Source organism: Dryobates pubescens, chromosome 20 (assembly GCF_014839835.1).
Source record: "Dryobates pubescens isolate bDryPub1 chromosome 20, bDryPub1.pri, whole genome shotgun sequence".
Classification (NCBI taxonomy): domain Eukaryota; kingdom Metazoa; phylum Chordata; class Aves; order Piciformes; family Picidae; genus Dryobates; species Dryobates pubescens.
Window position 1 is genome coordinate 21,226,440 of NC_071631.1, and position 23,227 is coordinate 21,249,666.

The window sequence follows — 23,227 nt, forward strand, 5'->3', positions numbered from 1 at the left end:
CTAGGAGGAGGGGTCCCCCGGGTCAAAGGTGGTCCAGCAAGCCTAGAAAAAGGGGGACATCTGATGCTGTTGCTCTTCTTGCTTTGCCTGCTTGGAAGAACATCAGCTGCTGCTGCTGGTTTCCTGTGCTGTCCACATGGCTGGGCCTGGTTCTCTCTCAAAGCTGCATCCACGCTCTCCAAAGGACTTGAATCCACTTACATCCAGGGAAATACAAGGCCATCCAGGATTGGTTTTGTATGTTTTCCTATTTATCCTTATCCCTTACCCTTGTGAGCCCTCCCTGTTATTGCTATATATATTTTTTGTTAAAAAATGTACTTCTACTTCCAAACCAATTCTAGACTATTTCTTTCATAGATTTACCTCCTTCCTTTCCCCCTACACTTTTAGTTTTCTTTTTCCCTTTTTCTTTCCCTTTCCTTATTAGGGAAATGGAGCAGGGGACAGGAGGGGAGGAATTCTCAATCTGTTATCATTTGAGCTTTTAAACTCCAGTTAAGGGTCAAACCAGCAGACTGATTCAGAATTTCTTGCACCCTTAGGCCTAGCCAAATAAGAAGCAGTTTTCAATTAATAAAAATAATACATAGTTAACAAAGCAAAAGAAAACAAAACTGCAGGAATCACTTTTCCTGTTTTTTGATTAGCCTAAAGATTAATGAAATAACTTAGACCAGTATGATCTTAATCTATCAAAGAAAGGCATACTTCTCATTGCAAGATGAATGGTGAATCCACAGCGTCGTTGTTATTCCTGACACATCTTTAAGGACGTCAATGTAAAAAGTTGTTGCAGTTTAATGTCCTTCTCGATGTGAACATGAGCTCTGTGTGTGTGTTCCCAGGTAATGAACACCACAATAAATAAGTCTGCTCACCACCGTTCATATGCAAATGCCTCTACAGACTTTATTACCTAGACAGAAATGATTATTACGGAAGAAAGTGACACAGAGATTTACATTTTATGCAAGCCTCTGGTGACTTTTTAGCCATGGGATGCTCATTCCTCCTCTTCTGCTTTCTTGTGGAACTCGCGGCTCTTGGTCCGGAGCTTGTTGACCTGCGACTCTGCAATGTCAGCTCTCTCCTCGGCTTCCTCCAGCTCGTGCTGGATCTTGCGGAACTTGGAGAGGTTGACATTGGACAGCTCCTCCTGTGCGGGGAGAGGGAGTTGTGAAAAAAGAGGCAGCATGTGGACAATCAGCAAACTGGGCACACAAAAATGCCACAACTGGGCAAGCAGGGCAGGTTCAAAACCGAGCGAAGAAGCTACTCAGGGTGTTAAGTGTGCCAGGAAAGAACATCAGTGTCAATAAGGCCATGGCCACGTTACACAAAGATGGTCTTTTAAGGTCCCTTCCAGCTCCTGTGATTCTGTCTAAGCAGAGTTCATGGCAATGTCCTGATTAGAGAGACTAGCAGTTTCTTCTGACACCAAGGATAGGATAGGAATAAAGAAACAGGCAAGAGATGAGGCTGAGAGCAAAACATAGATCTGGAGAAATGTAGCTCCTCCCAGACCAACAATTCTTACTCTCACATTTCCTATTGTCTGGTAGCAACAAATGCATCAAAGCAGTCCATTTCCAAAAGCTGGACAGAAGAATACAGCAACACATAATTCCATTTCCACCAGAAAGAAAATTGGCCTTGGTCAAAGTGGTACTTACAGCCTCCTCAGCTTGCCTCTTGTAGGACTTCACTTTCATTTGTAGCTTGTCCACGAGATCCTGGAGCCTGAGAACATTCTTCCGATCTTCCTCAGACTATAGAGAACAGCAAGCAAAAGAAATCTTTGTTTGCCTCTTCCTTTGAACTTCATAAATGTGAAACAGAAGCAGTAACATCCATTATGGATCACTGCTGTCCAGAAAGACAGAAGAAAAATCCTATTAACTGTGCCGCTGCCTACATGAGACAAAAAAATCCCTCTGGAGAGCAATGTGCCAACATTTTGACTTCCAGGATGTCAACACCAAGAAACTTGCTGCCTTACCTGGTAGGTCAGCTCCTTCACCCTCCTCTCGTACTTGCGCACACCCTTCACGGCTTCAGCGCTGCGCTTCTGCTCAGCATCCACCTCCCCTTCCAGCTCTCGCACCTGCAAGGAGAAGCCCAACTTTGCAGCTTCCCTCACACCTCTCCAAGGGATCTCCTCACTCACACACCAATCCCAGCCCTACTACGCACTCTGGCCTCCAGCTTCTGGATTTGCTTCTTGCCTCCCTTCAGGGCCAGCTGCTCAGCCTCATCCAGACGGTGCTGCAGGTCCTTCACTGTCTGGTCCAGGTTCTTCTTCATCCTCTCCAGGTGGGCACTGGTATCCTGCTCCTTCTTCAGCTCTTCTGCCATCATGGCTGCCTGAGGAGAGCAAAGGGTCAAAGCCATTTTGGTGCTGGAGACACTTTGGGCAGAATTCCTCCACAATCAGCACCAAAAGGAGTCCCCAGCTCACATCAGTGATGGCCTTCTTGGCCTTCTCTTCAGCGTTTCTGGCTTCCTGGATGGTATCCTCCATTTCACCCTGAATTTGGGCAATGTCTGTCTCCAGCTTCTTCTTGGTGTTGATCAAGCTGGTGTTCTGTAGAAAAGCATCATTGTCACAATGTTTGTTTTGTTAGCTTGCAACACCCTATCAACAATATTACAGAAATGTTGGGGTTTACTAGAAATGGTGCAATCAGGTCACATGGGATTCTGCTCCGCTGGAGCTGCTGTGGTAGCTCTTAGTCTTACAGATGGAAAGTGTTTTAGTTTTTGTAAAGGGATTCCTCACGTTCCTCACCAAAATGTTTCTTGACAAACAGAGAAGGAATTTAGACTTTTAGAGAACGAAAGGTAATTTGCAATCTAGTGACAGTAAAAATTGTAAATGGTGCTATAGAATACTGAAAATTACATTCTTAATTGTGTTAATGACAGTTATTAGTGAATTCCTGTTTTTGTTAATGATCAACCTAAGTTTGAATTCACATCTCAAACGTCAATGTGAAAGTTGCTGAACTCAAATTGTAGAATAACAAACTCACACACCCCTCTGGATTAGATTCTAGTGAAATTCACACTATGTCTGCAGCTGAGAAGTCACTGAATATTTGTTAGCAATACTGTGAAAATTACAGTGCATTTAAGGAAACATGGTTATGGTTCAGCCAATCTTCATTTGTTTCTCTGCAGGGAGAAGTATGAATAGAATAGAATAGAATAGAATAGAATAGAATAGAATAGAATAGAATAGAATAGAATAGAATAGAATAGAATAGACCAGGTTGGAAGACACCTTCAAGATCATCATGTCCAACCTATCATCGAACCCCACCTAATCAACTAAACCATGCAACCAAGCACCCTATCAAGTCTCCTCCTGAGCACCTCCAATGGTGGTGACTCCACCACCTCCCCAGGGAGCCCATTCCAATGGGCAATCACTCTCTCTGTGTAGAACTTCTTCCTAACCTCCAGCCTAAACCTCCCCTGGCACAGCTTGAGACTGTGTCCTCTTGTTCTGGTGCTGGTTGCCTGGCAGAAGAGACCAACCTCCGCCTGTCTACAACCTCCATTCAGGTAGTTGTAGAGAGCAAGAAGGTCACCCCTGAGTCTCCTCCTCTCCAGGCTAAGCAGCCCCAGCTCCCCCAGTCTCTCCTCATAGGGCTTGTGTTCCAAACCCCTCACCAACTTTGTTGCCCCTCTCTGGACACATTCCAGCAAGTCAACATCCTTCTTAAACTGAGGGGCCCAGAACTGGACACAGTACTCAAGGCATTCCACACTAACCTGGGTATGGAGCAGCTGCACACGTTCACTGGCATCCAGGAGCTCCTGCTCAGCCAATTTCCTTGACCGCTCTGTTTGCTCCAGGGCTGCCCTTAGCTCCTCTACTTCAGCCTGCAACAGGTTTGCTCTGCGCTCCACCATGGCCACCTGCTCCTTCAGGTCATCCTGTGCTCGGACAGCATCGTCCAAGTGTATCTGGGTATCCTGGAAAGAGAGACCAAATAGATCATGAGGTGCCTTTCTCCTATTTCTTATTTTCACATCAGTACAGAACTGATAGAATTGTCAAAGTGGAGAATTTTCAGCGGTGCCAGCAAACAGCCAGCATATTCTTAGTTTTGCCATACCTTCAGCACTCCCTGTGTGTTCCTCAGGTTCTTCTGTGCATCTGCAGCCTGGCGGTTAGCATGGCTCAGCTGGATCTCCATTTCATTCAGGTCTCCTTCCATCTTCTTCTTCAGCCTCAGGGCTTCATTCCTGCTCCTGATCTCAGCATCCAGGGTGCTCTGCATGGAGTCCACCACTCGGAGATGGTTTCTCTTCATCTGGTCAATCTCCTCATCCTTCTCTGCTATCTTCCTGTCAATCTCAGACTTCACCTGGTTGAGCTCAAGCTGGAGGCGCAGGATCTTCCCCTCTTCATGTTCTAAGGAAGCCTAAAAAAGTAAAACAATAGTTAATTATATAAATATTATCAGTAACTTCACATGAAATATTGCCTTGAATAATAATTTACAGCATGAGGTCTGAGATTTCAGAAAAGGGGGAAAAAAGTATTGCTGTATCTCCCAAGATTTTCATGCATGTGATACTTCCTGTGCCTGGAGTATGTCCACAACATGCATGATTCCATAAGTGGTTTCTGATACACTAAATTGAGTTGTAAGTAAACAATTATGAAAATAAGACTGTACCTCAGCTTCCTCCAGAGCAGCCTGGAGTTCAGATTTCTCCTGCTCAACCTGCTTCTTGACCTTCTCCAGCTCATGAATTGCCTTTCCTCCCTCGGCAATCTGCTCCGTCAGGTCGGAAATCTCCTCTGTGGGAGCAAAGACCAATGGCAGGGGCAGGCACAGAGCAGCATGGCAAGGGCCCTGCCACACCAACCTGACAGGCACCTCTGTCACCTGTAGGCACACAGCCAGGTGGAGCAGTGGTGGGAGTGGATGGCAAGGAAGCCCATCCAGGAGCAGAGGGCCAGGCACTTACGCTGCAAGTTCTTGTTCTCCCGCTTGAGCGTTTCCAGGTGGTCCAAGGACTCCTCATAGGCATTCTTCATCTTGAACAGCTCTGTGCTGAGAGAGCGAGACTCCTTCTGGGAGGCTTCCAGCTCAGCCTGCGTTTCCTCATACTTCTGCTTCCATTCTGCCAGGATCTGAAGAGAAATGGGATGTGAGTATGGGTGTGCTGGTCAGGAGGACATGCTCTGCCCTGGAACCCCAGGGCTGGAGCCCAAAAGACCTTGTCAAAGTTCTTCTGCTTCTTGTCCAGAGCTGCACAGGCAGCATTTGATCTCTCCACATCAATCATCAGGTCCTCCACTTCATTCTGCAGCCTCTGCTTTGTCTTTTCCAGAGAGGCACATTTGGCATTGACAGCTTCAACATGTTCCTCTGCATCCTGCAGGCGCTGAGCCAGCTTCTTCCTGGGGGTGGTCAGCAGAGTTCCAGGTGAGGAAGCAAAAGTGTCTGTAGCCAGTATGTTTTTCAGAAGAGTGCCCTTAGCTACCTAGTTGCATGTGGTGACTAAAGAGTATAGAGAATAGAGGTGCAGGATGTCTCCCAGCCAACCACTGCATTTCTGTGCCTGGACCCTGGCCTGCATGAGCACTGTGCTGCACACACAAGGCTCTCTCTGCTCTTCTGTTTCTGAAAGTCTTTGCTGCTTCTGCCTTTCCCCTTTCATCCCACCTCTCAGTTACATTTTCTCTTCCTGGCACCCCACCCCAAAGTAGAGCATTGACTTCTTCCTGATAACATCCCAGTGGTCTCCTCAAGTTTCCATTCTTGGCCCCTCCCAGCCTACTCCGCCTTCCCCCCGTACTTGGCCTCCTCCAGCTCCTCCGTGCGCTGAATGGCGTCCGTCTCGTATTTGGTTCTCCACTGAGCCACTTCACTGTTGGCCTTGGACAGGGCTCGCTGCAGCTCCCCCTTGGCCTCCTGCTCCTCCTCATATTGTTCCCGGAGCAAGTCGCAGTCGTGGCGAGCAGACTGCAGGGCATGGGCCAGGGCGTTCTTGGCCTGAGGGGAAATAGTAGAAAGAGAATGGAGATACCCTGGGAAATGTCCTGAGTGGAATGCTGACAGACACTGGATCATTCTTCTCTGAGAAGGATGGCAAGTTCCTGAATGGGAAAGGAAGAGGCAGGAAGCAGCAGAAGTCGTCATGGACAGACTGCATGTAAGGGTCACCAAAGGCAGTGTGGGAAGTCCTGCGCTGCATTGCCCACGTGGTTCATTTTAGTCCCTCTCATCTTGTTGGCTCTGTAATTTCAGTTGTTTCTGAAGGTCCTCCTTGACAGAAGGAATCCAATGGATACTATGACATTTGGAAAGCCTTCTCACCTTGATCTCTTCCTCCAGGTGCCTCTTGAGTTCCTCAATCTGCTGGGTGAATGCCTGCTTGCCTCTTGACAGCTGAGAAACCAAAGCATCCTTCTCCTCCACCTGGCGTGAATATTCACCTGGGAGAGTTGGCAGACACACAGCCTTTAGTGCCATGGGGGACAGCAGGGGGGACACTCAGGCTGTAAAACCACAGAGTCTGCAGAGCCTGCAGAACTTTGTGATCGCATCTCATGCATTTCTCATGAGAGGGGAGCCAAAGCCTGGCGCTCAAACCATCAGCCCAGAAGGGTAACTTCTACTTTACCTCTCTGACATTGTTCATTTGCACATCAGAGTTGTCCATGTCTCACCTGACTCTGTCTGCAGGCGAGCTCTCTGAGCATTGAGGTCATTGATCATGCGCTGATGTTCTTCTTCCTTCGTCTTGATCTCGCTCAGCTGATCTTCCAGGGTGCGGCACATCTTCTCCAGGTTTGCCTGGGAGTCAACAAACAGAAGGAGAGAAGTTATTGACCACACTCTTAATGACAGCAGGTGCAGGAGTTTGTGCTGGACTCCATGGGGTCAATGAGCCCATGAGGTATTTGTGTACCTTGGCTTTGGAGACAGACTCCATGTTGCTGGCCAGGTCGTCAATCTCCATCTTCAGCTCACTCTTCTCCTTCTCCAGCTTCTGCTTCACCCTCTGCAGGTTGTCGATCTGCTCCCCGAGCTCAGCGGTGCTGTCCGCGTGCTTCTTCCGCAGGGCGGCAGCCGTGGCCTCGTGCTGCAGCGTGGCCTCCTCCAGGTCACGACGCATCTTCTGGAACTCTGCCTCACGCTTCTTGTTCATCTCAATCTGAGCTGATGTAGCTCCTCCTGCCTCTTCCAGGCGCTCACTGATCTCCTCCAGCTCCCGGGAGAGGTCAGCTCGATGCTTCTCTGCTTTTGCCCGAGAGGTTCGCTCGGCCTCAATTTCCTCCTCCAGCTCCTCAATGCGAGCCTGGGGAACACGAGAGACCCTTCACACCCATGGCCTTCTCCTGCCTGACCTGAGTCTAGGTGAAAGAGAGGAAGCAACAGAGACTTGCCTGCAGCTCCTTGATCTTCTTCTGCAGTTGCATGCCCAGGGCTTGCTCATCCTCGATCTTGCTCTGGATCTGGCTGATCTCAAAGTCTTTCCTTTGGGCAAAGCAAACCATGTTAGAGCTCAAAGGAATGAGACAAGCTCAGCAGCACAGTGCTCAGCTGCCCCACAGCCTCACTTACTTCTTCAGTTTCTCATCCAGCTGCTGCTTATCATTTTCCAGATCCATGATGGAATCCTGGTTCATCTTCAGGTCTCCTTCCAGTTTCCTCTTGGCTCTCTCCAGGTCCATGCGCAGTTTCTTCTCTTGCTCCAGGGACCCTTCCAGCTAAAGACAAGAAGGCCATCAGTGCTCTGCCACACAGCTCAAACTCCACACCTGTCATCTTCTTGCTCGTTGCCTGTGTGCTTACATCATCCACTTGCTGCTCCAGCTTGGTTTTAGCTTTGGTCAGAGTGTTGACTTTGTCCTCCTCTGCCTGCAGGTCATCCAGTGTCTGCTGATGGGCCTCTTGGAGAGCTTTCTTCTCTTTTGTCAGCTTGGCAATGGTCTCGTCCAGAGCTGCCATCTCCTCTGTCAGGTTTTTCACCTTTGAAAAGCAGGGAGAGGTGTAAATAAAGGAAGTATAAAGTACAGAAGTCTTGGAAGAGCACAGTGCTCTTTGCTGAGTTGTGAGTGACCCCTCCTGCCTCATACCTTGTTCTCAGTGGCATGCTTTTCCTTCTCCACCTTGGCCAGTGTTAACTCCAGGTCATCAATATCTTTCTTCAGCTCTGAGCATTCATCCTCCAGTTTTCTCTTCTTGGCTGTCAGCTCAGCATTAATTTCCTCCTCATCCTCAGCCCTTTCAGTCACCTCTTTAATTTTGGCTTCCAGCTGGATTTTGGTTTTGATGAGCTGGTCACACCTCTCTTCAGCATCAGCCAAAGCATCAGCTTCCTGTTAGAGAAACCGGGTTTTGTTTGCTAATCAGAGTCACAGAATGGTTTGAATTGGAAGGGACACTAATGATCATGGAGTTCCAACCCTGATTCCATAGGCAGGGACAGTTCCTACTACTCTAGATTGCTCTGTCCCTCTTTGTGCAGGTTTGAAATCTTTTCTCAATTCTTAGAAAAAGCTAAATAGAAAAAAAAAAAATTCTTTTTTGCCCATAAACCACAGACACAAACCGAAGGAAAGCAACCCAAAAGGTAACACCATGGAGTTACTGTGTTGTGCTACGCTGTGGGAGAGAAAGCAGAGTTTGATTTTATGCTGTTTCATTTTTAAGTCTCATCAGATATTCTCTCCTGTCTTATATATTTAGATAAGATTCAGAATTATTTAAAAAAAAAACTCACCACATTTTTAATAAAAGGTTTTAATCCTTTCCCTGAATTTTAATAACTGAATATAACGATGCCCTTCTGCTTTACCCCTCTGAAATCTTTTCATGACAAGAGAGACTTTTCCTTCATCTTCTCAGTTCTGGGTACATTGATACTCAATCTAGACATCCTAGGTGGTTTCCATTTGAACCTGACTTTATTTTGGAGAGAGATTTGGGTAAGTGGTTGCCAAACCTTTTGATCTTCTAAAGGACACTGGAAACATATGTAGGGCTTGTACTTTGGAAACATGTGTAGGGTAGGAGGTAATGTGTTGGTACCTTCATGGAATAGAGATGTCACACATCATAAGAAATCACATTAGGCCCTTTAATTCAGGTAACTGATTAAAACCAGAGTAACAGTCAACTGAATTGCTCTCCAGACTCTGTTAATTGTATCTGTAAATCTCTAGTGACTACACTAGGAACTTATATTGAGAGCTGCATAGAGAAAATGATCTGTAAGCATATAGACTGAAAACGTCATTCTGAAGTTAGAACCTGATATTATAGTGCTGACACTGTTTTGATTTTACCTGCAGTGATTCAGATGGAAATATTCTCAAAGGAACTTTAGAGTGCAGTATGTGAGTTCTGTGTCATGAGAGCGGATTGAGACCTGATTTATTTTCACCTGGAAGAAATACACTGATAATACTCACAGCCTGCACTTGCAGCTGCAGGTCATTTTTCTCTTGCAGCAGGGCCACCATTTTCTCCTCTATCTCCTTCCTCTTGGCCTCAGACTTTGCAAGCTCTTCCTTGGTTTTCTCAAACTCCTCCTTCATGTTGGCCATCTCCTTCTCAGACTCTGCACTCTTCAGCAAGGGCTTGATCTTGAAGAAGAGCTTCATCCAGGGCCAGTGCTTGACGTTCATGAAGGACCTAACGTTGTACTGGATGCAGAAGATGGACTCCCTGAAGCAGAATGAAAATGAATATTTTCCATGTGTCAAGTGCCAGCTCCTTCCCCCAAGTACAGTGACTTTACTGAAGATGAGGAATGTCTACCTCCTTTCCACCATTCTCTGGTACTCCACTCTTGCCAGGAAGCCTCTGCACCTGGCCTGTGTGCGGGTGATGAGCTGTGCCAGCTTCTCATCCCTCATCTCCTCCAGGAGCCCCAGCAGCCCAGCTTTGAAGAACACCTTGAGCAAGAGAACATTGCAGCACCTGACTGCCAGGCAGAGCACAGCACAGGCACACAGAGAGTGAGTCAAGGAGGGTTTGTACCTTGGTGTGGCCAAATTTGTACTGGGTGTGGTCCACATCGATTGACCCAAGAAGCTTCTCAGAAGCCTTCTTGCTGTCAATGAACTGTCCCTCTGGGATGGCACTGGCATTCAGCACCTTGTACCTATGGGAAATAGGAGTGAATCTCAAGTCATCAGGCTGTACAGTGTATTGAAATTAACTGCAGTCAACAAGAGCAGAGTAAGGCTGAAGAATCTGGAATGTCCTCCTTCTTTAGAGAAACCCTGATAATGAAGTCTTAATCTGATAACTTCTGTTGTCTTGAAGGTGATCCATCATAGATGAAAAGAGGACACTGACCTCCAGCCATTTGAGTTCACTGTGCTGTAGGGAATTGCTAGGGAGGAACGTTGGCACCTTCCCCTGCAATGTGCAGCAGATCCAGTGGCGAAAGCACTCTATCTGAGCTTGCAATTTTAGTCTGAGAATCTGTTGTAGCCACTTCCCAAACTGCATTTTCCTGTCTTGTCATCACTGGCTGATGCAGCTCTGTCATGACTCCATCTACACTGAGAAACACTGGCAGAGTTGTGTGATGAACTGCAGTCACTGATATCTCTGTGTTTCTCAGCAATGTCTCTATTGCCAACCATCCCAACATGTTATCTTGCACATTCCCACATTTCCCCTTCCTTCAGCTATATTCAGATAGTGTTTGCATTACAAAATAGCCACAAATGTTAACTTACAACTTACAGAGGAAAGACAGAATGGAGAGGAGAAAAAATACTGACCTCTGTTTGAAGTCAGCATAGAGGATTCTGCTGGGGAATCCCTTCCTGCAGATGCGGATCCCTTCCAGCACGCCGTTACAGCGCAGCTGGTGCAGCACCAGCTCATGCTCCATGGCACCTAAGGAAGGAAGACAATTATGTGGCACTTCGTGATAAAACATAGAGAATAGTGGCTGCATGACACTGCAATTACCCTCTACTTGAGTCTCTTACCAGGTGTTTTTGTTTCATTGGGGATGATACAGCGCACAAAATGTGGGTGAGTGCTCCTTAGGTTGGTCATCAGCTTGTTCAGGTTCTCCTGTGGGTTGATGACCAAAGAGTTTTCATTAACACTTCTCACACGTGAGAAGTCTTGGAAAGGAGTAAATTATTCCCACCTATAGCTATCCTAATTTGCATTTCAAGCATGGCAGAAAGTCACAAAGCTGTGTAATGTGTTTTCATGAGACTGAGGGATACAGACACTCAGACAGGACTGCTGTGGAGAAGGGTCACCAGAAATCTTGGCAAAAAGGCTCAAATCTGAGTGAAAGATTCTTTGTCCTCACCAGATTCTCACTGCATGTAAGATACTAACTATTGATGGGAACAGAAGCAAAACCAAAAATTGGGCAAATGGAAAAAGGAGCAAGGGCCAAGTCTGCAGAGGAGGCTGAGAAGGGAAGCCTAATGGTATTTGATGCTATTGGTGAAGATACATCTGAAAAAGTCAGAGCAGAGGATGACAAAAAGGGCTCCATATTCACTGAGAGCAGGGCTCTGTCCTGAAGGGTCAAACCCCAAAACATGCCTAACCCAGCCAATGGGTTAAGCCCCTGTGAATGTGCAAACCTGGACATTTCCTGGGGTCCAGATGGTCCAGGTAAACACGTAGCACATGTAATTAACCTTGTAACACACCTGTGAACTGTGTGCCCCTGGCTGTGTTTGGATACACCCCATCCTGTAGGTTCAGCTATCAGGTTTCTCTGTTACCAGCAGACATTAATTGTGTTCAGACAGTATTTAAACCAGTTGAGGAGGTAGGCAATTGGCTTTGTGCTCACCAAGCAAGCAACAAGAGCCAAGTGCTGTTGGAATAGCAGCTGAAGAGCCTTTCCTAACAGGCAAACCACACCTGGGCCTTGTACCTGGGCCAAGGCAACCAACACTCTGAGAGCCCTGTGCTGGAGGCAGAAATGGGAAAACCCCTGAGAGGACTGAATCACAGAAGAGCTGCACTGCTACAGCCTGTGAACTGGGCACGAGAGGAGAGAGGCCCTTAGCCCTCTCTGAGCCAAAACCTGCTTGAATTATAGTGACAGCGTCTGGGAAGAGAGAGGAGCAAGCCGTGAGTCCCCAGGTAATTTGCTACAGAATCCCCCTGCTGGGAAACCACAGAGCACAGCATCTTTATTTCCCATTTAAATCTCTGGATTGGAAATTCTCAGATGTGTGCTTAAGTCATTTAACTGTCTTCATATGTGGAATGTATTGCCCACAACTGAATAACAGAACTCTGTAAGTAAGTTATGATGGTGTCTGAAGACACCACATAGATAAAAAATATAAGATGAAAAAAATATATGTTTTCTTACAGGCTCACTTATCGTAAAGAAAAGCCATGGCTGGCAGGTTCAGCACCCATTTCCAGAAGTGTTTTTAAAAATAAATCCATGAACTACCTCTGATTTTAGCAATCATTTTTGCTAGCTACATCCTAACAGTCCTCATTTTAGCCCTAGTTTGGAACAGGAGCAAAGCTGCTCAAATACCTTTTTCACCATGTGAAAAACTCTTCAGAATGCCAGGCAGTATCTATATGCCACAGGGGCTGGAGCAGGAGTGTTTCCACCTGCCTTAAGTTGTGTCCACTGGTGGAAAGGTAGCCGGCCTTAGCATTTCCCTCACCTCCCTATGTGCGATCGTGTGCAAACAGCTGCATGCTATGTGTTGTGCATTATCATGTGCATACATCTGGATGTGCCAACCTGGAGTTGAGATTGCCTGGGGCAGATAGGCAGATCCACCATTGTTCTCCTAAGGCAAAGGAAGAGTTTGATCCTACCAGCTACTGTAATCATGAGTAAATGAAACTGTAGCCTGGTCTATATGCTCTTTCCAGCCTTTGAAGAAAGGCTAGATCAAGATGTATCTTCCTTAGCTGACTTGCAGTCAGTTCTCTTATGAATAACTGAAGAGCTGTTCTTGATGCAGAAAAATGTTACTAGGTGCAGTAAAATGGCTTAAGTTATTCTGAGTTTTCACAGTCTTCAAATAAAAATTAAAAAAAGGAAAACAATAAAGGCAAATACTTTTGTGCTTACCCTGAAAAGAGCTGAGACAGTCTGGAAAGAAGAACCCTTCTTCTTGCCTCCTTTCTTGCCGCCACCACCACCACTCTCTGAAGAACACCAATAAAAAGATAGTTTTATAACTTTGATTTGTAAAATTTTTCTCTATGAGATTGCAATAAGCTTATTCATACATGCTAAGAAAGGAACCTAGGATGCAGTAGGAAATAGAGTCCATGCTCAATCTAAAGGAGCACAGGACCAAAGCTGTGTGATAATCCAAGGGTTTATCATGGCTGAGCGTAGGGCTTGAAATAGATTTGATCTTTTCCTTTGTTAATAAATTCAAGGCATGGGAGTCTCTGAACCACATGTAGTTTCTTTAGAACACTCTACTTGATATTCATGGCTCTGGCAGAGTCATTAAATAAAATTGAAAACAGGAATTTCACAGAACTCACCTGCCTCTCCTCCAGCAGAGGCAAAGAGCAAGGCCAGTGTCTTCAGGGATGATTTCTGGTACAGCCCCACAACAGTTTCATTCAGGGGATCCTTGTTCTTGTCCAGCCAGCCAGTGATGTTGTAGTCCACAGTGCCAGCATAGTGCACCAGGGAGAAGTGAGCCTCAGCCTTGCCTTTGGCAGGTTTGGGCTTCTGGAAGTTGTTGGACTTGCCCAGATGCTGGTCATAGAGCTTGTTCTTGAAAGAGGTGTCAGTTGCCTTGGGGAACATGCACTCCTCTTCCAGGATGGAGAAGATGCCCATGGGCTGGGAGAAGCAAAAGGAAAGAAGTTGCTCAAAGGCAGAAAGACTCATGAATAAATAAATAACTTCCTGAGCAGGAAAATATTGATGCTCTCAGGGATTGCTCTTCTGCTCAGCAGAGCAAACACTAAAATAATTTCAATGTATGTATTTACAGTATCACATTTATGCTTTCAAGCTATGTTTATAAATACATAAAAAACTTTTCATATATAAAGATATAAAAAGCCTTCTTTTCCCAAAATGTTAGAGAGTGAATTACACAAATACCTTCTCAATGAGCTCGATGCAGGCAGCCAGGTCCATGCCAAAGTCAATGAACTCCCACTCAATGCCTTCCTTCTTGTACTCCTCCTGCTCCAGCACGAACATGTGGTGGTTGAAGAACTGTTGCAGTTTCTCGTTGGTGAAGTTGATGCACAGCTGCTCCAGGCTGTTGAACTGCCCCATTGCAAACAGAGATTACTGTTAATATAAATACAGGACTCTGGGGGTAAAGAGCAGTGTTGGCTTTTTGTACCTAGTTACAGGAGGATCTATGAGTGCTCCATCTTTACTCAGCCAGGTACTGTCAGCTTCTGTCAGTGTGTCCTTTGTGTCAAGCTAAACTTTATTCTAGGTTTATGACACCTAGAACATTAGGGCAGGTCAGTGTATCAGACCTGATATGTACTAGACAGGCCTAAATTAAGTATGGGAGAGTCCGTGCATGCCCTGGTTTGACAGACAGAAAGATATTTTACCCCCCCAGAGGTGTAAAATAAAAACACTCCACAGAATTAAAGTTTAAACAGAGATACTGTTCACAATTATATACACAAACTACACAAATTCATATTGAGCTTTGGCCCAATTCTCCACCTGGGCTTTTTTTCCAAAACCTCACTAGGCCCAAACCTTCCAAAGCCTTCCGCCAAACCAAGTCAAGAAACAGGCCTCAAAGCCCTCCTCCCATGCTGCCCAGCTTTCCCCCCCAGCCTAGGCCAAAATGCCACAGCAAAAATTAGTCAGGCTGAAGGCCAAAACCTCCCTCCAATACCAGAGGCAAGAGATAATGGCCTGGCACACCCTGGGAGCAGGGAGAGAGAAAAGGGAACAACAGACTCTGATGTCCATTAATATATGCAGGATAATGGGAGTGAAATAACAAAGATTACGCTTTCATGTGTCCACTCTCTGGACTATCTAGTCCCTGGAGTACTGTACTCTATGAAAAGACACCCAGTCTTAAACCCACAACAATGCACAAATGTTTATCCAACATTTCCAAATGCTGATTTCAAAGCATTCTGTCTGTGGAACTGGAGTCCCTGCATCAGGTTCCAAATGCCATCTTAGCCTACTGTTTGAAATCAGTCAAAAACTTGCACTTGTGGATTTCCTTTGGCAACACAAAAATCTGTGTGCAACACAAAAATCATTCCTTCTTAAGTACTTTGGCACACAATAGACTTACTTCTAAAAGCATGGTAAAACACAGTTCTTACATCAAAGATCTCAAAGCCAGCAATGTCCAGCACACCAATGAAGTACTGCCTAGGTTGCTTGGTGTCCAGCTGCTGGTTGATGCGAACAACCATCCAGAGGAACATCTTCTCAAAGACAGCTTTGGCTAAGGCACCAACTGCATTGTACACCTGGAAGGAAAAACATAAAGCTTGTAGCTCTCATGCAGAGCAGAAGACGAAGAGAGGAGAAGAGAGGATTTGCCAACAAAAGAGGGATATTTACCTGCTGCACTGTTTGACCTTTGGTCACATACTCATTCCCAACCTTGACTCGAGGGTAGCAAAGGGCCTTGAGCAGATCTGCTGAGTTCAGACCCATCAAGTAGGCAGCCTTGTCAGCAACTAAACACCAAAAGAATCAGTTGTTAAGGTACAAGTAGACATTAGGTTTCCTACAAAACAAGTATTAAAAAGCAGCTTTAATAAAGATAACATTATTAGTTAAGATAAAAAAAAGGTAATGCATTTGTAGTTCACTATAGCAAACATTCCCCAGAAATTCCAGAGCATTTATGCTGGCTGTTTTTGATTCAGCTTTTCTTAGCTCTTGTTGAATTTTGAGTGAAATACCAGTTTAAAGATGTTTAGGTAGACAGTTTTTAATAGTAAATGTTGAATAAGGAAAGATGAGCCACAGACCCACTCAGAACCAAATGCACTGCAACTTGTTTCAGTGACTTGTGGTAGGTTAACTTTCAAGACATAATACCCAAGAGAGTCCAGTGCATGTGCCAGTTATGGCTTTATGAAGCTACTGCTAAAACATACTAGGTCACAGAACCATAGAATGGTCTGGGTTGGAAGGGACCTCCAAAAATCATGCAGTTCAACCCCCTCTGCAGTGTACAGGGACATCCTCAACTAGATCAGGCTGCCCAGAGCCCTGTTGAGTCTCACTTTAAGTATCTCCAGGGACGGGGCCACTGCCACCTCCCTGGAAAACCTGTTCTAGTGTTCCACTACCCTCATAGTAAAGAATCTGTTCCTAACATCCAATCTAAATCTGCTATTTGCAGAGGTGCACCCTCAGACAAGACGTTTAGGACTCTACCTTCTGCTATTGCTTTTCCTATTGGATTCAAACTCTGCCACCAGGCACAATGTATAAAGTGCTTTGTTCAAGAATGTTTATGTAGTTCATATGAAGTGATGATTAAAAAAAAGTATAGCAGATAGCTGCATGAATATTAGACATGACCTAAAAGACTGAAATTATCTTAAGAGATATTTAAGCTAAAAACTGGGGAAACATTTCCAGTGAGCAAGAGTAGTGAAGTACTGCAATGGATTGCATGTTTTCTTCAATGCTTTCAAAAGCACCTTAAGAAAGAAAGATTGTATAGTAAATGGAGTCCACAGGAGGTGGAGAAAATGAGCTCTCACGGTCTTCTCCCAGCTTTTTGGGCCAACAAAGCTAGCAAAATGAAAGCTGATTTTACCATGGTGAGGCATTTGATCACAAGTTCAGAGCAATCCTCAGAAGAGGATTACAATGGCTGTGCACCAGAATTTCAGTGGAGCCAGTCTTACATACACTGCTCCAGTTGTTTCCAAATGCCATCTGTTCGGTAAAGTTATTGCTGCTGTTTCTGCTGTTGGCAGAGCCCTTTAATGTCAGAAGGCTGGAACTCATCATCAAATATACATTTCATAGAATCATAGAATTGGTAGGGCTGCTAAGGCCCTCAAGGATCATCCAGTTCCAACCCCCCTGCCATGGGCAGGGACACCTCACACTACAGCAGGTTGCTCACAGCCACCTCCAGCCTGGCTGCAAACACCTCCAGGCAGGAGGCTTCCACCACCTCCCTGGGTGACCTGTGCCAGGCTCTCACCACCCTCATGGGGAACAACTTCTTCCTAGCATCCAATCTGAATCTACCCATTGCTAGTTTTGCTCCATCCCCCCACCTATCACTCCTTGACACCCTCAAAAGTCCTTCCCCACCTTTCTTCTAGCCCCCTTAAGAAACTGGAAGGCCACAAGAAGGTCTCCTCAGAGCCTTCTCCTCTCCAGACTGCACAACCCCAGCTCCCTCAGTCTGTCCTCATAGCAGAGCAGCTCCAGCCCTCTGCTCATCCTCGTGGCCCTATCTAAATATGCTAATGTGGAGCTGTAGTGTATATTGTTTGCAACTGAGCATTTAACAGACATTTATCACTAGAAACAGTAAGGTATGAAACAAGGACAAAATTGGAACTTGCATTCAGGCTGGCCAGGCCTGAAGCTGCCTCCCCTTGGTTCCTGGCATTAGGCCTAAACAGGCCAAGATTGTGCAGTAGTAATTAGTCAAGCCTCGACGGCCATAAGTAAGGCTGGAACCATCCTCCTCCCACACCAGATAAGGTAGCTCACTGTGTCCAGGGAAGAGAAAGGGAAGAAAGAGAAAGACAGTAACTTCACAGCCAAAATTCCTGAAATGCAGGATTTATGGGAGAAAATGCAATGATTGCACCTTCTGGTACTCCTCCTGGACACTCTGTACCTTCTGGAGGTGCTTTCTGATTCCTTTTTAAAGGCACCCAGCTCAAACTGGGACATATTTCACTTTTGTGGAGGTGGTTTTAATAATGAAACAGCTCTTTCATTCTAGGATACTCTTCTGTAACACCACAATTACAGCTATTGTTTGTTCCTTCTTGCAATTTGCAGCTAGGTCTGAGCTTTCATAATAACAACCAAACCCTCACACACAAAAACACATCTCATGAAGAAAGCTCTTAGTAGTGAATGTTTGGGATGTACACAAATAACTTTAGCTTCATGTAAATACTTTCATGACCTTTGCAGGAATGCACTTTGAAGAACTTTAGGCAGAGCAAAGGTGACAGAAACATCATAGATGTCTATTTTCAAACAGATGCCCTGAAGACACAGTGAGACACTGCAGAAGAAGTAGAGTGGGTATGAATCACAGCTGCAGCATGAACTAACATTCCCCCAAAGTAGAAGGAAGAAGGACAAAGCTCTTAGTTTGGGCACTGCAAGTTGTCTCCTGAAAATGGCTTTTGAGGCAGATCAGGTTCAGAGGTTGGGCTTCTTGTTCTCTGGAAATCTCACCACAAGGAGATGGCTACAGCAGTAAAAGTGAGTCAGTGGGCAGAGTGGCTGCTAGTTCTGCTGAGGTCAGGGAAAATGCTGTTGCAGAGAGCAGCACAGCTGCCTTTCTTTCTGCCCAGCTCCACTGTGGCAGCAATGGAAGCCTGCTTTGGGATTCACTGGGCCTTGTACTCTGTGTAGCTCAAAGCAGTCTGCCTGTTCCACTGAGCTGCGCTCTCCCTGCCAGGACCTCTGGTTAGGACACGCTGCTGCTCTGAAACAGTAGCACCTGGGCAGAGGAGCAGGCTGAGGGCAGGGTTCTGAGCCTGAGTTACTGCTTGCAGCAGGAAGGCTTTGGTGTAACCTGTGCTCTATTGAACAGGCATTGCCGGTACCTTCTGTGCCATCCGGCTCTGCCTGCTCCTCACGCTGCTTCTGCTTGAACTTCAGGTTCCCGTAGTGCATGACAGCCCCTGTCAGCTTGTAGATGGCTGTCTTCTCATCAGCAGTGAAGCCCAGGATGTCAATGGCACTCTGCCAAAAGAATCACTTGGGTTAAGTGCCTGTCGGAGGTGAGAGTCCACCAAAGAAAGCTTCTGTGTGTTACTTACATCTGTGGCCATCAGCTCTTCCTGGTCGTTGATGCTGGGAACTGTGATCTCACCTTGACTCACATACAGGTAGTCATATGGGTTGGTGGTGATCAGTAACATCTCTGCAAGGCAGACAAAACACAAACAGCTCAAATGGAAGTGGCTCACAATGGAATGCAGTGTTGTCCCCTGACCTTGACTGGAGCCCTTTGTGATCTTTCCTACCAATTAGCTCTGGCTTCTTGTTGGACATGATCTGGTAGAAGATGTGGTAGCTTCTTTCTGCCTTGAGCTGAAAAGTGACTCTGGACTTCTCCAGCAGATCTGGCAAGGAAGGCAGGAGAGAGTTAGCAAAGAACCAAGGAAGGCTGGAAAGAAAAGAGCCAGGTCAGGATGGTCACTTACAGGTTTCAATGTCAGCAGAAGCCAGTTTTCCCGTGGCACCAAAATGGATTCTGATGAATTTACCCTGAGAGGAGCAGAAAAGTCAGTGGAGGTCTCTCGTGGCAGTCCTGACTGCAAGAATATGGGAGGCAGCGTGCTGACAGGAAAGAAATTGTTTTGTGCCAGGCCACAACTTACAAAGCGTGAGGAGTTGTCATTCCTCACGGTCTTGGCATTGCCAAAGGCCTCCAGCAGTGGGTTGGCACTGATGATTTGATCTTCAAGTGTCCCCTTAAAATAGAAATCTTAATGTCATGATAGAGCTCACAGATCAGTCTGACAGGTGCAGGTTCCTACGCATAGAACCTCACCTGCATCTTGCCTGTTGGCTGCTGCTCCTCCTTCTTCTTGTCCCCACTGGCTGCAATTGTTGCAAAGTACTGGATGACACGCTTGGTGTTCACAGTCTTGCCTGCACCGGATTCTCCACTGCCAAAGCAAAGGGAGAAGCAGAGAGCCTGGGGTCAGGCAGGAGGTCTGTTGGGACTGGGCAGCCCCGCGGGGACCCGAGCAGGGAGGGTACCTACGTGATCAGGATGGACTGGTTCTCCCGATCTGTGAGAGGCAGAAACAAAGAGGCTTTGTAAATTAGGAACACAAAAAGCCTAAAAAGCCATGCAGTAAATGTAACTGATGCAAGTTTTGTGTTTTATTTTCCTAATACATTTTTTTTCAGTTTCAGTTTTTTGCAATGCAATTTGCATCACATACTCACTTCTGAACCTACCCACAGCACTCTTGCCTCTAAATTAGTAAGATATGGATTTGATAGGTGAACTATTAGATGGATAAGGAATTCACTGGAATTCATCCAAAGTTAGTCAGAGTCTCAGTATCTAAATGGTCACTGAGTGGTGTCTCTCAAGAGTCTGTATTGAGACCAATATCATTCAATACCTCCATTAATCACATACACAATGGGGCTGAGTGCACCCTCTGCAGATCTGCAGATCACAAAAAGCTGAACGGTGCAGTTAGCGCACCAGTGGGGAAAGCTGCTGTCCACAGTCACCTTTTGTGCCCTAGGAGTGGATTCATAAACATCATGTTCAACAAGGCCAAGTGTAAAGTCTGTACTTCCCAGCATCAGTCCAGACTGGGGAATGGCTACTTGAGAGCAGACAGAGAAGGACTTGGAGGTAGAGTTAAAATTGGATGTGAGCTGGCAACATTTGTTTGTAGCCTAGATGCCAATCAGATCCCAGGGGCTGCATGAAGGAGCAGATTGAGGTAGATGATTCTGCCTCTCTGTGCTACTCTTGTGAATACATCCTCCAGTTCTGAGGTCTCCAATACAGGACATGTAGTTGCTAGAGTGAGTCAGAAGAGGGCCATGAAAATGACTCGAGGACAGGAACACCTCTCCTAAGAAGAAAGGCTGAGAGTGTTGGGATTGTTTAGCCTGGAAAATAAAAGGTTCCAGAGACACTTTATTGTGGCCTTTCAGTACCTGAAGGGGACTTACATGAAAGACAAAGGAAGACTATCAGGGCCTGTAATGACAGAACAAGAGGCAAAAGTTGTAATTTGCAAGAGGCTAGTTTTACATTGGCTGTAAGGAAGAAATGTCAAATGATGGGGGTGGTGAGCCACTGGAACAGCTTGCCTAGAGAAGTAGTGGAAACACTCAAGGTCAGGCTGGCAACCTGCAACCTGGAAGATGTCCCTCTCAATGCTGAATGAAAGAACTACCTATTTTTAAAATGTCCTGTTCAGCACAAACTGTTCTGTGTTTCTCTAATGCTTTTCCATGACCAATGACAACCCTTGCAGCCACGTGCTGCTCCCCTACTGCACTCCATGCCCTGTTATTTCCTGCATACAAGAAATTGTTTCTAGGTGTGACTTCATTTTCTGCTACACAGGCTGTATTTAAAGCAGAAGAGAAAAGGAGAGTAAGGATCCACAACAAAGGAACCCTGAGCCTGGGCAATAGTACCAACCCCTACAGCACAGGGAAGAAAGGAATGAAAAGCTGGAAGCAAAACCTGCAGCAATGCCTAATTCTTCCTCACTTTTTCCTGTCATGGTTTTCCCAAGCCTAATCTGAATGTTTCCTCTAGCTCTTTGATGAATTAGCTTCACATCATGGACAGAATTTCCACATCACAAGGAGATCTCTGCCCTGTTCACTTTCACTTTTCATGACAGACATCAGCAGACTCCTTGCACTGCTCCATTTGGTTTATGGTTTTCCTGACACACAGACTCTGGAACTTGCTCTTGAGAGATACTGATGTGAAAGAACTCTGTCCCAATTGACAGCGATTGATGCTGTGACTGATGGTGTGCTAATCAGGGAAACTCTGTGGTTCCATTTGAAGTGTTTCTGGCGGGATCTGAGAGCCACTCACCAGTCAGCATGAACTGATAGGCATTGTCAGAGATGGAGAAGATGTGTGGAGGAGCCTCCTGGCGCTTCTTGCCTCGGTAGGCCAACACCACCTCCGGGTTGTACACCGGCAGCCACTTGTAGGGGTTGACAGTGACACAGAAGAGACCCGAGTAGGTCTGTGGGGAAGGGAGACAGCAGGTTGGCTTCCCCTCAGCCTGGCACAGCAGATGCTGCTGGCACCCAAAGGCAGACTGCTGCTGCTACTTACGTAGATCATCCAGGCTGCATAACGCTCTTTGAGGTTGTACAGCACGGCGGGCTCGTGCAGGTGGGTCATCATGGCCATGTCCTCGATCTTATCGTACTTGGGAGGGTTCATGGGGTGGATTTGATCTTCCTTCACGGTCAGAGTCTGTCAGAGGAGGGAAAGATACAGCTGTGTCACTGGAGGTCTCAGAGAGGGAATTAAATGCTGTTTGTCAATCTTGCATTTTACCAACCTCTCCAGCTTCAGTCTTGACGGTGACCTTCCCTCCCTCCTTGCTCTGGATTGTGCTTTTCACATAGGATTCTTTTGCATGCACCACGAAGACAGATGTCTTGGCATCAAAGGGCTTGTTCTGGGCCTCGATTCTCTCCTTCTCTGACTTGCGGAGGTAGGGAGCAGCCTCCCCAAAGATGGCCATCTCGGCGTCCGACGACATGGCTGCACCTTACTGCCTGCAACACAGCACGGGCCTGGAGTGGGGAGACACAGTGGTGAGTGAAGGAAAAAACACCTTTGTACCACACAGTTGACCTTCTGTAACATGCTGCTCTGCCTGCTCTTAGGGCTTCCCTCTCTTCTCTGCTTTTCACCCTAGATTTCACTTTGGATCCTAGAATAGACAGACGTCTTTGATTTAGATTATTTTAACTTTCTCCCCTTATTCCAGTTTACACATTGAGATCCAGTAATATTTCAGCAGGCTGTCCAAAAATATTGGATTGATCATCACAACATAACATTTTTCTATATGAAGCAGCAGAGATTACAAGGGAAGATTCTTCTTCAGTCAGAAACTTCTCCAACTGTTCTACTTTTTGTCATCATTTACGACTGACTTCTACCAAAAGATGAAAATTCTCAATAAAGAAATATCAGAGGTATTTGGCAAGATGTTAAGTATGTATGTGCTGTTCATTTCTCTGTCCTTTCCTGGATTTCTGTTTCCAGGCCGTCTGCTCTTTGCAGTTCTGTATGGGAAGAAGTCAAGTATTACCCAGCAGGTACCAAACAAATTTTCCAACCCAGTCATGAAAGGAAAGCTGCTGTTTTAGACAGCTCAGGTAGAACTGCACTACATTAGTATGTACAGATGGAAAGAGAATGGGGAGTGCCCATACAGCTGCATAAAAAAACCCAACATCTTGGAGAGTGTTGCTATGGAGTAGTTAAATCAGAATCTTACCTCTTGTGATACCAGCTGCCTTTCAGACTGGAAGCTGGTCG

The 23,227-nt window shown here is 46.0% G+C and overlaps 1 protein-coding gene across 4 annotated transcripts; it reads right to left on the reverse strand.

The window, feature by feature from the left end:
• Positions 1–1,006: 1,006 nt before the first annotated feature.
• On the reverse strand, positions 1,007–22,439 carry LOC104307703 (myosin-1B-like). Of its 4 annotated transcripts, none has more exons than XM_054170769.1 (38): positions 22,236–22,439; positions 22,004–22,147; positions 21,755–21,911; positions 19,928–19,955; positions 19,712–19,829; positions 19,539–19,631; positions 19,362–19,425; positions 19,182–19,280; positions 18,975–19,078; positions 18,759–18,897; positions 15,547–15,665; positions 15,303–15,452; positions 14,086–14,256; positions 13,512–13,818; positions 13,084–13,130; positions 10,988–11,075; positions 10,775–10,892; positions 10,020–10,143; positions 9,798–9,934; positions 9,449–9,704; positions 8,111–8,353; positions 7,827–8,003; positions 7,596–7,741; positions 7,418–7,508; positions 6,940–7,329; positions 6,698–6,824; positions 6,345–6,463; positions 5,824–6,020; positions 5,242–5,425; positions 4,990–5,155; positions 4,695–4,819; positions 4,128–4,436; positions 3,781–3,984; positions 2,462–2,587; positions 2,197–2,367; positions 2,003–2,107; positions 1,677–1,772; positions 1,007–1,159 (listed from the first exon to the last, which is right to left on the reverse strand). In XM_054170769.1, the coding sequence occupies exons 1-38, from the start codon at positions 22,437–22,439 to the stop codon at positions 1,007–1,009; spliced, it is 5,796 nt and encodes a 1,931-aa protein (XP_054026744.1). The 4 variants fall into 4 exon arrangements, with proteins under 4 accessions (XP_054026744.1, XP_054026741.1, XP_054026742.1 ...); XM_054170766.1 differs by having other exon boundaries at positions 13,084–13,160; XM_054170767.1 differs by having other exon boundaries at positions 13,084–13,156; positions 13,508–13,818.
• Positions 22,440–23,227: the final 788 nt, after the last annotated feature.

Bases quoted from the DNA above. Each gene is read 5' to 3' on its own strand.
- LOC104307703 (XM_054170766.1), bottom strand. From the start codon at position 22,439: ATGTCGTCGGACGCCGAGATGGCCATCTTTGGGGAGGCTGCTCCCTAC. The intron at 10,144-10,774 runs GTCAGTATTTTT...TATTTCCCATAG, and splicing joins TATGCTGACTTCAAACAGAG to GTACAAGGTGCTGAATGCCA. The intron at 9,705-9,797 runs GTAGACATTCCT...ATTCTGCTTCAG, and splicing joins CAGAGAATGGTGGAAAGGAG to GGAGTCCATCTTCTGCATCC.